Source organism: Venustampulla echinocandica (genome assembly GCF_003357145.1).
Source record: "Venustampulla echinocandica strain BP 5553 chromosome Unknown scaffold_0, whole genome shotgun sequence".
NCBI classification, from domain to species: Eukaryota; Fungi; Ascomycota; class Leotiomycetes; order Helotiales; family Pleuroascaceae; genus Venustampulla; species Venustampulla echinocandica.
This window is the reverse complement of record NW_022474205.1, coordinates 7,789,013-7,801,734: the sequence shown is the minus strand read 5'-3', so window position 1 is coordinate 7,801,734 and position 12,722 is coordinate 7,789,013. Positions and strand designations below refer to the sequence as shown.

General features: G+C 52.3%; 5 protein-coding genes across 5 annotated transcripts; 3 read left to right on the top strand and 2 right to left on the bottom strand.

Moving 5' to 3' along the window:
* Positions 1 to 163: 163 nt before the first annotated feature.
* On the top strand, positions 164 to 1,861 carry BP5553_02462 (Uncharacterized protein; the record flags this gene model as incomplete). The annotated part of the gene is made up of 1 exon (XM_032011085.1): positions 164 to 1,861. One exon carries the CDS (start codon positions 164 to 166, stop codon positions 1,859 to 1,861), a length of 1,698 nt encoding a protein of 565 aa, XP_031875139.1.
* Positions 1,862 to 2,148: 287 nt separating this feature from the next.
* BP5553_02461 (HLH, helix-loop-helix DNA-binding protein) lies at positions 2,149 to 2,573 on the bottom strand (the record flags this gene model as incomplete). The annotated part of the gene is made up of 2 exons (XM_032011084.1): positions 2,149 to 2,351; positions 2,462 to 2,573. 2 exons carry the CDS (start codon positions 2,571 to 2,573, stop codon positions 2,149 to 2,151), a joined length of 315 nt encoding a protein of 104 aa, XP_031875138.1.
* A 376-nt stretch (positions 2,574 to 2,949) lies between these two features.
* BP5553_02460 (Acetylserotonin methytransferase-like protein-like protein) lies at positions 2,950 to 3,873 on the top strand (the record flags this gene model as incomplete). Its single annotated transcript, XM_032011083.1, has 2 exons — positions 2,950 to 3,186; positions 3,256 to 3,873. The coding sequence occupies 2 exons, from the start codon at positions 2,950 to 2,952 to the stop codon at positions 3,871 to 3,873; spliced, it is 855 nt and encodes a 284-aa protein (XP_031875137.1).
* An 877-nt stretch (positions 3,874 to 4,750) lies between these two features.
* On the bottom strand, positions 4,751 to 7,914 carry BP5553_02459 (uncharacterized protein; the record flags this gene model as incomplete). Its single annotated transcript, XM_032011082.1, has 6 exons — positions 4,751 to 5,956; positions 6,010 to 6,600; positions 6,784 to 6,917; positions 6,965 to 7,399; positions 7,598 to 7,720; positions 7,791 to 7,914. The coding sequence occupies 6 exons, from the start codon at positions 7,912 to 7,914 to the stop codon at positions 4,751 to 4,753; spliced, it is 2,613 nt and encodes an 870-aa protein (XP_031875136.1).
* A 2,556-nt stretch (positions 7,915 to 10,470) lies between these two features.
* On the top strand, positions 10,471 to 11,956 carry BP5553_02458 (uncharacterized protein; the record flags this gene model as incomplete). The annotated part of the gene is made up of 3 exons (XM_032011081.1): positions 10,471 to 10,560; positions 10,981 to 11,400; positions 11,453 to 11,956. The coding sequence occupies 3 exons, from the start codon at positions 10,471 to 10,473 to the stop codon at positions 11,954 to 11,956; spliced, it is 1,014 nt and encodes a 337-aa protein (XP_031875135.1).
* Positions 11,957 to 12,722: the final 766 nt, after the last annotated feature.

Here is a 12,722-nt window from a genome sequence, read left to right as displayed (position 1 = left end):
CGTAAGTGTGGCGATTTTCTCTTAGGCGGCCGTTTTGCCCTGTTGCTGTCGTCGTGTTTGAGCCACCGCCACAGGGATTTAACGCGGACGCGAGGCTGACCAACTGAATTAGGAAGAAAGCTTCAACTGCTTGACGTCCGACATCAGCCCTGTTACTGTCGGGATGCGCTCTTCTAGAGCTCTACGGTTACTATGTACCCGCTCAACGATACCACGCAGGTCTGGCAGAGCTCCCCTAAAGCCTGCAGTCATCCGCAATGGCTACTGCTCAGTCTGCGAAACGGCGACCTCCAGAGGGAAGACAGCGAAGTCAACAACGAACCTTCCGATTCTCCCTGCAGATCACCGTCAGCTAGGAATTGAGCAAGAGCTCTTCACAACATCAGTATACAGTCCAGGGTCCACGATCTTTTTACCCAATGGCACAAAGATATTTAACAGCTTGACGAGATTCTTACGGTCACAATATGAACACTTCGGGTTCGAGGAGGTTATTACCCCAACCATCTACAAGAAATCGCTATGGGAAAAGTCCGGGCACTGGGAAAACTATGCGGAGGATATGTACTCGGTGACTGGCCGTGGAGCAGAGGCTGCGAAGGAGGACCGCCAAATTGGGGAGGATGAAGAATATGGCTTGAAACCAATGAATTGCCCAGGGCACTGCCTAATTTTCGCATCCAAACAGCGAAGCTATCGAGACCTACCCATACGGTATGCCGATTTTAGTCCTTTGCACCGGAACGAAATCTCTGGGGCATTGAGCGGGTTGACGCGGGTACGGAGGTTTCATCAAGATGATGGGCATATATTCTGCAGGCCGTCCCAAATTCGGCAGGAGATTTCGAAAACTTTGGAGTTCGTGCGGTTGACGTACAATGTCCTTGGTCTCGGTCCCTACAGGCTAGCCTTATCCACAAGACCGGCTGACCATTTCATTGGGATGGTGGAGGAGTGGGACAATGCCGAAGCGGCATTGAAAGAATCTCTTGATGCGAGCGGGCAGACATGGACAATCAATGAGGGAGACGGAGCTTTCTACGGACCAAAGATTGATATCATTTTGAAGGATTCAGATGGCAAGGAGCATCAAACTGCAACAATCCAACTCGATTTCCAACTTCCCAAACGCTTCGAACTAGAATACCAGGCACCAGCTCCCGAGGTTGAGATGAAGGGCCTAACTACAGATGATCCATCACTTTTGGCTGTCCAGGGACCTGTCACCCCAGTACTCATTCATCGAGCTGTTCTGGGCTCAGTCGAAAGAATTATGGCGCTTTTGATTGAGCATTATAATGGACATTGGCCATTCTGGTTGAACCCTCGACAGGTGATGATAGTGACCGTCTCTGACGACGCAGCCGTTGTCGAATATGCGCGAAAAGTTCGAGATGAAATCCAGGGCTACCAGCCAGCGGACTCCCAAAGCTCGTTGGGTGGCATCATGCCTCTTAGAGCTGGACTTACCCACAGCCACAACATCTCGATTGACATCGATGAAAGTGCTCGGCCCCTAAAGAAAAAATTATCTGAAGCGAAGCGTAAACGATACGGGATCATTGCAGTTGTCGGCAAACGAAACGTTGAAACGCAGCATCTTGAGGTTGATTTTACTGCTATACCTACCTCCCGCTATAATGTTGGTAATAGCGCACTGTTGAATATCATTGCGAGATCGACAGGTACTAAAGGAAAGGAGAGCATATCCGCCGTGGGTGGGCAACATATTAAGTCACTGGATGACGGCTTAGGTGGTGAACAACCACTTAGACTTAGTCCGGATCAGCTGAAGAATATTTCTATAAGTCCGAAGAGCTTGAGAAGATTTTTGGCTGAGCTGCAAACATGTTATGTTTAGATAGTTTGGCTGAGCTGTGTATATAATGTATAACGCGTGTACTACCAACTTTTGTTTTATTCTCTAGACCTCGTTGAATAAAAGTATGACGTTCAAGCTGCTACGCGCAGAATCGATGGGTCGCGAGAGCGATATGATACATATGACCCAACTCCTCTAACAACGCCCCCAAGTCCCATTACCCAGTAACCCCGTAAATTAACGTCCTTTGTGAACCCTAGAAGCCATCCGCATATCCATACTTCGTACAAGAACCCTAATTCCACATCATCCATAGAGCTGCAGTATCACCGTCTCATTCCATCGTCAACGTGGCCGCCAAGCTCCTCAATCCTCGCCACCAGCCTCCTCCTCTCATCCAGCTGCGCACGCATATAATCCACAGTCTTCTTCAGGACGACACTTTCGCTCCTGCCTTGGCCTTCGAGGCCGGGGACTAACTCGGTGAGACGATCGAATCCTTCGCGGATGGCTTGCCGGCGCTTTTGTTCTGCGAGGATGGTTAGCATTGTTTGCCCTTAGAATATAGCATTGACCGTAGATCATAGATGTGAAATGCGGAATGGATATAGAAGCAGAATATAGCAATAGTAATAGTACCTGATGCGATATGGTTTGCCTTCTTCTCGTGCTCCGACAACCGTGGTTTCTCTTCGGCTGTGTCATTCGAGGCGGCATTCGCGGATCCTTCGCGCGCGGGTGATGTCGACATGTTTGCCTCTGATCTAAGGGAGTGTGTATCATCTGGTGAAGGCCATTAAGAAGCGGAACGAGAATATGCTGGACGAGAGCCCCTGTGGTTATTATGTGATTGTCACGTTCACAGGATCAGGTTGAACAGCAGGAGCAGGAGCATCACATGCTTATGAGAACGCAAGGCTTTTCCGAGAGTTGTCGGTTTCCCTCAGCCTCGTCCGAGCCAAGGCGCCGTTTCCACTCGTTTCAGCCACGGCGTCGGCATCAATAATCAGCGTCTGGGATATTGCACTACCGTACTACGTACATGTCCATACCTAGATGATCTACCCGCGCTCTTATTGCTAAGTTATCAATTACATATAATCGGCTACGGACGAAATTCTAGGAAGATGTCGGAAAAACAACCCCTATCGACATCCACCACAACAATACCAGCAAACACTGCCCAGGTCTCCGAAGCAGCAGCAATCGAACATGGCGCCCTCCCAGCCAGAACCGGAGGAGCCACAAAGCAACCGCTGCCTCGTGGACCATTCCCGCTCGACATCCCCGTCCTGAACCAATTAAGAGGCAAGAGGATCATTCTCGCATCCAAAAGCCCAAGGAGGAAGCAGATCCTCTCCAGCGTACAAACTCCTCCTACTACCTGCCTATAGCTTACCCAAACCACCGAAATGGCTAACAGCTCTTTCCAGCTCGGCCTTACAAACCTCGAAATCATGCCGTCCAATAAACCCGAGAATTTATCCAAGGAAGACCTCGGACCGTTTGAATACGTTTTGCAGACCGCGACACAGAAATGTCTAGATGTTTACCAGACCACGCTTGAGCACTCCCTGGTTTCCATCCCTGACCCCGCGCTTGTTGTTTCGGCTGATACTGTGATCGTCTCGCATCATGGGCGGATATTGGAGAAGCCGAGGAGTGAGCTGGATCATTTGAATATGCTGAAGATGCTGAGGGACCAGAAGACGCATAAGTGCTATACGGCCGTTGTGGCTCTAGCGCCGAGGGAGGATGCGAGATACCCCGGGTATAACATTGAGACCACGGTGCAAGAGACGAAAGTGGTGTTTGATGATCTCGTTAGCGATGAGTTGATCGAAGCCTATGTGAAGACGAGGGAAGGCGCTGATAAGGCTGGAGGGTATGGACTGCAGGGTATGGGAAGTTTATTGGTGGAGAAGATCGAGGGAAGTTGGGATAATGTTGTGGGATTGCCGTTGAGGGCTACGCTGGCGTTGATTGAGAAGGCGGTGCTGAATCAGGATGATATTCCTTTGGGAGAGGAAACGGAAGATGATATTATATAGGTAGATGGGTATCTGCATAGATTTTGTGGCGTTGGGGACTATTATTCGCTATTACTCCTAGTGGCGTGGAGAAAAGTTTATCGACCTGCGGTTGTAGATGGTGGAGTTTGGGGCTGAAATGCCCAGCTAGTTGAGAGGCTGGTTGCTCTCTTTCCGGCTTGAACCTTTCTTTCATCCTCTTTAAAGACCGTAAGAATATCCCTTGGTCTACCAGCTAGGCTTCGCTCAAGCTGAAATGATTTCTTGCCCTGGTATTTACCTGCCCACCCAAGTACGCAACAAGCACCTAAGTATGTAAGTACAAATCCGTACCTCCGCTATCTCATTCCAGGTTGCCTGGAAGATTTCATTCATCCCCAGCTGCAGCACAACGTAGGTACTTACATTCCCCCTGAGTAACTCATTAGTCGACTTTCTTTAATAGGCGTATAATTAGAGACAATGTCCTGTTAATACTAAACATATGTCCCTGAGGACGTATCTCCCGGATCAGTATCAAAAAGGGGCCATTTTGCATATTAGATACGACGCGGTTCAAATCGAGCGTCGTTTTCCGATAGCGTAGACGGGAGGAGGTCAAGAACCTGGAAGTTACTAGATGTCATTCAGGGGCTGGAGGACTGGAGGTTCAAGCGAAGCTAACGACATTTTAAAGTGCTGGGTGGAAGAATATTGATTCTAGCTGGGCTCGAGGGCTTATGCTGAAAATACATATCTGGATGGCTCAAGCACTGGTACTGTAAAAGGTAGGCGAATATAAACTCATAATGAATTTGACTTAAAAACAGCTTTTGCACCAAGCCTACGGACCCTAAAGATCCAGCGGCAATCTATAACTAACCCCGTCACGCACTGCTATAAGTATCAACTTTTTAACCTAAGAGAACCATCCACCACCACCCTCACGTCTCTCCTCGTTATACTCTTCATCCCCACTGCGGCGGCGGCGGTCGCTATCGGAATCCTCCCTTCTCTCCTCCTCGAATTCCCTGTCACGGCTTCCGTAGCCACCGGACTCTTCTCTCTGCTCATAGCCACCTCCGCCATATCCTCCTCCACCGCCATATTCTTGTCGGGGAGGCTCCTGGAACCGTTCCTCTCGTTGCTGGTAACCACCTCCACCATAGTTGGTAGGGGCTTGATACTCCTGTTGGCGATCATTGTCGTATTCGTTACTACGACGTCCGTGATGCCTATGATGCTCGGGTTCTTCATAGGCACGGCCTTCTCTACCACCTTGTTCATAAGTACGTTCAGTGGTCTGCTCATAGCCTCCGCCGTATGTTGGTCGGGTTTCTGTACGCTGCTCATAACCAGAGGCCTCTCGACCGGAACCAGACTGCTGGTACTCTTGATAATCCGTCTGGCGACCGCCACCGGGGTAGGTGGTCTCAGAATACTGAGCTTGTCCGTATTGGTTGCCCTGGCGTCCGACCTCTGTGAACTTTTGCTGGTAGCCACCGTCGGGAGTGTATCCTTGGGAGGCATACGTCTTGGTTTCGGGTTCACTAGAACCTCCGAAAACGCCGCCGAGTAGGGAGCCGCCTAAGCCTCCTGCAAGCGCGCCGACAATGCCACCAACGGCCCCGCCACCTGCAGCCTGTTCGGCGAATTGGCCAATGCTAGAATTATTACCTCCTGAACCACCCCCCGAAGAAGCCATGGCGGACGAGAGCCCACCCATGATGGCACTCGCAGGATCATTTCCACCACTTTGTTTGCCGCTAGATTGATTGGGCATCCCAAGAGGTTTACCGCATCCGTGGCCACTATCATGGACTCCTTCCTTGTGATTCTCGCCATTCTGGACACCGCTACGGCTAAGCTTTCGTCGATATTCATCTTGTTGGTTCCGGTCCATGTTTCGCCACCACCCCTCGACGACACCAAACATCTGCCGTCGACCATCAGAGGCACCATCATCTCCTAGATGGCAAACCGCCGGGTGATGGAAGACACCATTGGTGATGCGGTTGACTGTGCGGTCCACATCAATACGATCATCATCCCAGGCCTCCATCAGTTGAGGAACCACCCATTTGACCACTTGCGATGCAATTTTTCCCGCAGGCTCATTGAGGATCTACACTGTGTGAGTTCGAGTCATTGAGGTTGGTGCAGTGGCGGAATACTTACATTTGAAAAGTGATCCTTTGACAACATCGAATGGGTTGGGTTTGACGAGTGGTCATCGTTGAAGACGATAAACTGCTTGTCCCTGCTACTCTGTATGACCTCAGAAGAGCCCGTATTCAATTCCGACTTAATCTGGCCGATGACTGGCAAGACGAATGGAGCAAGCAGGGAGAACACGAAGATATTAATCTGATCCGTGATCTTATCGATCAAGTCCGGCAAGATGGGGATCTTCTCAATAGCGCCTTTGATCTTTTGCATGGTCTCATCGTGCCACTGGATAATGGGGTAGATTTGCCGAGCAATATCCTGCATCTGACGTGTAAATTCTTCTGGTTGACGAGGAGAGACACGCGTTTGGTTCATCTGAGCAGCCAAGGCATCGGATTGAAGCTTATCTGCTTTGCCAGCTTCATCACTACTTCCAAAGATCCCACTGGGGACGGAGTTCAGGAGCTCCTTTAGCAGGCTGGTATCGGCCTTGCCTCCATTTTGCATGGTGTTCTCAAGGCCTTCAATCTCGGATTGAGTAGCCTTATCACCAACCTCACCCATAACCGAATGAAGAAAGTCGACACCACCAAAGGTACCCTATAATAATCTCGTGTTAGTACGTGATAGCTGACTTGGTAGGATCGTTTAGGCATTGGCATAAAATAGGCTCGAAAGCCCGCCATGCTAGCCAGTATATTTCAGGGGTTATGGTGGGGAAAATAGTTTGGAAATCCATAAACCGACGCATAGGAATAAGCAGTGGTGTTGTAGGCAACTTACGGTGACAATAGGATAGACGGGGTGCTGGGCGCCCTGCAAGCGAATTTGCGTCTGACGGCCAACGTGAGGAAAAATGTCCCGCTCTCCCATCTCAATAAGAGCAAGTTCAGTGTAATTACTGTGAGCAGAGTAGTCTATATCATGGTTAGTCAAGGTTCTTATACAAGCTCCCGGTACATACCCTCGAGACAATGGAGTCCGGTTCCCATTAGACGGAGAGCCTCGTAGAGCTCGGCCTTGTTCTTGCTACGACCATATGATCTGCCAAGCTGGATACACTTTGCAAAGAGTTTCTTAACGTGCAGTGCCGAGGTCATAATACCAGCCTGCTCATTTGCAATGTAGTTTTTCAGGCCAGTTCTTTCATCGATGGCGAGTTCGACACGTTCATCCACGGGGCCGCGAAGTCTGTGATCATATTGTGAAGCATCGAGATTATCGGCATAGTCCTTGGGATTGTCGATATGGTCCTCGGGGCGATAGCATCCAAGACGCTCGGCGGTAACTTCGAATTCGTTTGTGCCATATCCGAAGGTCATGAAACCAAGGACCCAGAGGAGGATTCTGATGGCTTCTGCACTTACGTACTTGACGGTACCGACATCAATTGCTTGGGCTGGAAGGAGAGGTGGTGTTAGCAGGAGTCGGAAAGTCAATACAGAAGAAGACGGTGTTTCTTGGGTAGCCAAGGGCCCACCGTAACCCTTCGGACCGGACCGCGAAGGAAGGGAAAAGGGGTCCTTTGTGCACTACGACGAAGCTGGAACAACAACACCATGGAAGCCTCCTGGCGAAAGGGACGACGTCGACTTACAATAATCCCGCAGCCAGTTGCCAAAGTAGACCCTCGCCACACTCAACTTGTCAAACTTCTTTCCGCCGGCAACCCTGGCCATCACAATTGTAAGGAGGGCATCTTCGATATCGCCATGGCGCCCTGTACTCTTTAGTTAGCAGGCGCACCAAAAGACGGGTCCGTCCCCGTGTGCTGCCGGAATGCCACATACAATTCAGGCCTTCGATCTTGGAGAGCGAGGCGATATTTCCGGCCCCAAAGGCGTGGGCTGGTCTCGCAAGGAGGAGGAGGAGCGCGACGGTCAGCACCGCCGTGGACGCAGTAAAGTGCGGCATCGCGACGACACGATGGGGGGGACTCGTAAATTCGTACTGATCCGGGGATGGGCAACAAAGATGAGTGAGGGTGAAGGCGAAGGTGGGAGGTTTGAATGCAATTAGATAGGTAGGTAAGGTACCTACTGTAGGTAGGGAAGGTCTGGGTTGGGCAGCAGAAAAGACAAACAATGGCGAAATAATGGGATGGTGGTGAACGGTGGTGAATGGTGGATGGTGGGGTAAGTCAAGACCTGCTCTTGTTGCGTGTTTTGGAGGGATTCCCCCGCCGGGATGCCAAGCTCCAGCCTGCAGTGGTGAGACCAGCATAAACAGCGGCCAGCGACCAGCAACCACTCAGAGGGGGGTGCTGGGAGTGAAACAACAGTAACCCCCGATCCGCGACTGTGACAGGCGGAAGCAGCAGCAGATGGCGCCGTGCTATCCGTGGCTCAGTGGCTCAGTGGCTCGGTGGTGCTGGGTGCTGGGTGCTGTACAACACGCTATTATTGTTATTACCCCCGTAGGAAGTAGAGCCTGCCTAGGTACCTAAACGCCCTACAAAGGCCATAATTCCCAGAGAGCGTCCAAATTCGTGAGACATTCCAATATTCAGCCGTCGCAAAGTGAGGTTATTCGCAGGTCCATAGTCTCTGCCACTGTATTTTGTATAGGAATTGCTCCCCGCCGGCAACATCCTCCAAAACCTCTGACTACCTTACACCCCAGCACTAACACGACGCGTACATTGTAAATTCTCGTCCTCCAGCAGGCTTGCTTCTCCTTCCCAGACTCAATCCTATTATATACTTGAATCCGAGAGATACTGGGCATAGCAGGCTTGGCCCGAAGCGTATAGACCAAATACAGCCAGCGCGAACTCGAATAACCTTGGTTATGGGGTTCGATGTAGCGGATATGGTGGTGTTACCCCCGAAAAACACCGGTTTGTTACCCCAATGCGCCATACGATCCTACCGACGGTGCACCAGCCACTACCACGATGTGCTACTGCACTGTGTTATTCGAGCATCTCCTAGTGCGCTCAAACGCGCAACACACTCAACGCGCTATTCTTAGGGATGCACTATGAGGTGCCATACCTACGGAGTAGAGGTACCAAGGTAAGGTAGATAGATAGTCGTGCCCATGGTTGCACATGCTAATAATGCGACAGGACTGCAGCACATCATTGCGAATCGCGATCGCTATCGATATCGATATGCCCCGCAGCACGAAGCACCTACACGGGTACCGATACGTACGGCCCTCGACGGTAGACGGGGAGAGCGGTGGTTTGGAATAAGAAAAGATAGAGTAAGTAGGCTTATTACTTGGTACTGCGATGTAGGATGCCCTATAACTAGGGCCCAGTGCTGTGTTTGGGGGGTTGGGGGTAGGGGTAGGGCGAGGGCGAGGGCGAGGGCGAGGGCAAAAGGCCTGGGGCGCTGCACAGGCAGAGCGCACCGCACCGTACGCAGTACCTGAGGTACCTACGTAGGTAAAGGTAAGTCCCGGGCACCTTACGCCCAGTGGGCCATCTGCCCAGGCGTCTTCAGGGCCGGCGGGGGGCTGCAGTGCAGAGCAGCGCGGTGGTGGAGGGGAAGTCAGGTGCCCGCCAGCCCAGCCCAGCCCAGCCCAGCCCCGGGTATTTTGGAGCGCAGTGTGTACGAAGGAGTCCTCTCGTAGCGCCTACCGCCTCCAGGCTACAGGCCACAGGCTACGGGCCCTGGACCGATGCCCGGCGCAGAGGCTTCCCTACCGCCGTCGCAGACTCAGACGCAGACGCAGACGCTCAGTTGCTGCTGGGGAGTCCACGACTCAGCGGTGGGGTCACAACAGCCAGCACCCAGCCCAAGGTGCAGCAGGTACGGTACCTACCATAGGGTACGCGTCCTGGAGGAGATGCGACCGCCGTCCACTCCCCCCCTGTCTCTTATACACATCTAGATGTGTATAAGAGACAGCCCCTCCCCATCCCCATCCCCCTCCTCCATCGCCATCGCCCGCATCGATGCTAGTAGGCTCTAAGAGATCCCTAATGCGCGTTGACTTTGGTAATTAAATAGTATGTATGGTAGTAGTATGGTTTAGATCTGGCGACTCGCGTGTAGTTGGTGCTGTGGTTGTTGCGATGGCCCACGCGACCGGTGGTGCAGAGAGGCGCGAGGAGGGAGGAGGTGCAGCCTACGCAGGCCTGTGAAGGCTCTGACAGCTCTCGCCCTGTGTGCCACACTGCTGCCGTTGCCGTTGCCGCTGGTGGTGCTGCTGGTGGTGCTGCTGCTGCCACTGCGGTAACAGCGCCAGCCAGGCTTCCGCGCCCCCGGCTGCCCTAATCAACCCGGGGCCTACAACCTGAGCCACCACCCTAACCAAAACCAAAACCACCTGAGCAATATCTAAAAATTCTTCTAAATCCCCTCCCCGCCCCCCTAATTTTGCCCTTCGACACCTAAACCTCTACACCCTCTCCCCCCAAAACACCACTGAACCACCAAGCACTGCCCATCGCATCGCTATCTTCGCTATCATCCATCACCACCACAACCACCACAACCACCATCCCACCAAACCGCCATGGCCAAAGGCAAGAAGGCCGTTGAGGCCCCCAAGGAGGGCAAGCAGATCACCCTCAACCTCGATACCTTCATGCTCGCAAGGGATTCGGTAAGTTTTGATTCCATTCCTTCATTCCACGTCGACTTCGACATCCTCTCTTCTCCCCGCCCTCAGTCACGCCGCGCATACGTGACATGGCAACTTCACCATTGTTATCGCGCCTGATACTGCTATCATGCTTCTCCCCCAATGGCCGCGCACATCAGCAACGGTTGGTCCCATTGCATCGCGCACGGCGAATCCAGCATTCGGAGATCGACGCGATCCTATTTCGCGCGCCATCTCTTGCCCTCGCGGCTTTACAGTTGAAGCTCGCCGCAAGTTACGCGCCGGCTTTTTTGTTTACTTCTCCTTCGCGTCTGCACGCAACACCATCGTGCCCCCGCCCAATGCGCCAGACCAAGCTCTACTCTTGGCCACGCTGGACCACACTTTATTTCGTACCACAGAAGCTAATGCGAGCAAAAGGTTGTTGCCAATCTCAACGATCTCCAAGACACCATCAAGACTCTGGCCAGCGGTATCCAGACGCTGTCCACCAACTACATCAGACACACCAATGTCGTTCTGGGCGACCATTCTACCGATGCAGAGATCGACTCCAGCCTCTCCAAGCTGACTGACATCTCCGCCCTGCTGGGCCGTCACCAGCGTGCGGATAGCCCAGAGAAGCCCGTTGCAGCCGCCGACACCGCCGCCGACAAGAAGGAGCGCAAGAAGAGGCAGCATGACCCCAATGCGCCCAAGCGCCCCCTCACCCCGTTCTTCCTGTACATGCAGACTGCCCGCCCGATCATAACTCAGGATCTCGGCCCCGGCGTCGCAAAGGGAATTGTGGCCGCGGAAGGAACCCGAAGATGGAGCACGATGGACGCCGATGACAAGCAGGTTGGTGTTTCCATCAATTGCATTCGACCTAAATATGCTGACTGAAATATAGCTCTGGTCCAATGCCTACAAGGACAATCTCCGTCTCTACAACGCCCGTGTGCACTCCTACCGCAATGGAAACATCGAGGCCAAGGATATGTCCGAGGACGAAGCGCTGACCTACGCTGAGAGGAACAACATCGGTGCCGACACCAGCGCTGATGCCCAGCTCGTCGGTGAGGCCAGCGCCACTGCCCTCCACGACGATGACGCCGAGGGAGAGCCAGAAAAGTCCCCAACGCCCGCGCCCAAGACCCCCAAGGCAAAGGCCTCCCGCAAGAGCAAGGGCGCTAAAGACACGCCCGCCCAAGCTTCTGAGACCATCGTGCCCGGAAGCGCAAGCATCGTACCACCCAAGGCCGCAGCTCCTGAGAAAGAGAAGAGCCCCGAGAAGAAGCGGAAGCGCGGCGCTAAGAAAGACGCTGTGGAAGAGCCTGCTGCCGAAAAGGAGGAGACCAGCACACCCAAGAGCGCACCAAAGTCTCGAAAGAAGAAGGCCAAGACCGATGCTTAAATCTTTGACGCACCCGTTCTTTCGTCTTACTTACATGCCCTTCCTGTTCCAGTGTTTACATTCAAAAACTTATATGGTTGTTCCTCTAGGGATTAGCAGGGCAAGCTGGGGGTTGAAGTTTTTTTTTCCTCTCTTCGGGTCTTTTCTTCGTGTTTGGTTTTCTCAGTGCGTATGGATGGGAGTACACGCAATAAAAATGGGGCCAGCTCTGTTTTTCGTAGGCACCTAGCTTGGGTTTCTGATGATGGTTGTATGATGGATGGATGGATGGATCGCCTGGTTTTGAAAAAAGGGTTGTATTTAAGCTAGCGTTTGTCGCGCTGGCTAGTGATACTGTAGGCCCTCGAAGACATGTCTTTGGCAACATGAACCGAACTGCAAATGAAGCTTTTTATACCGATTGGTTGCTCTCCATTTTATTCTCCCCGCTCTACCAATTCTCCTAGAACGATGCAGAAATTCCTGGTTATCTCTTGAATGGCCAGATCCACGTTGGAAATATCACGCCCGCGTTCTGTCGCCAGGAGAACAGGTTACTGCGCTGATGATTGCAGCATTCGTAGTTATATTTACGATGCGTTATACCGCGACAGTGGATGCCGACGAGTGAGAGGGTGCCTAAGGTGATTAGGTAGGTGATACGTGAGGAAGGTGAGTACTGCTAAGCTAAGAAGATGGAATAAAGGGCTAATTTAACACAAATACTAGCACAGGGAGACACGAGGAGAGGCAACCTTTCCTAATATTTAGGGGGGGGATCGCTATT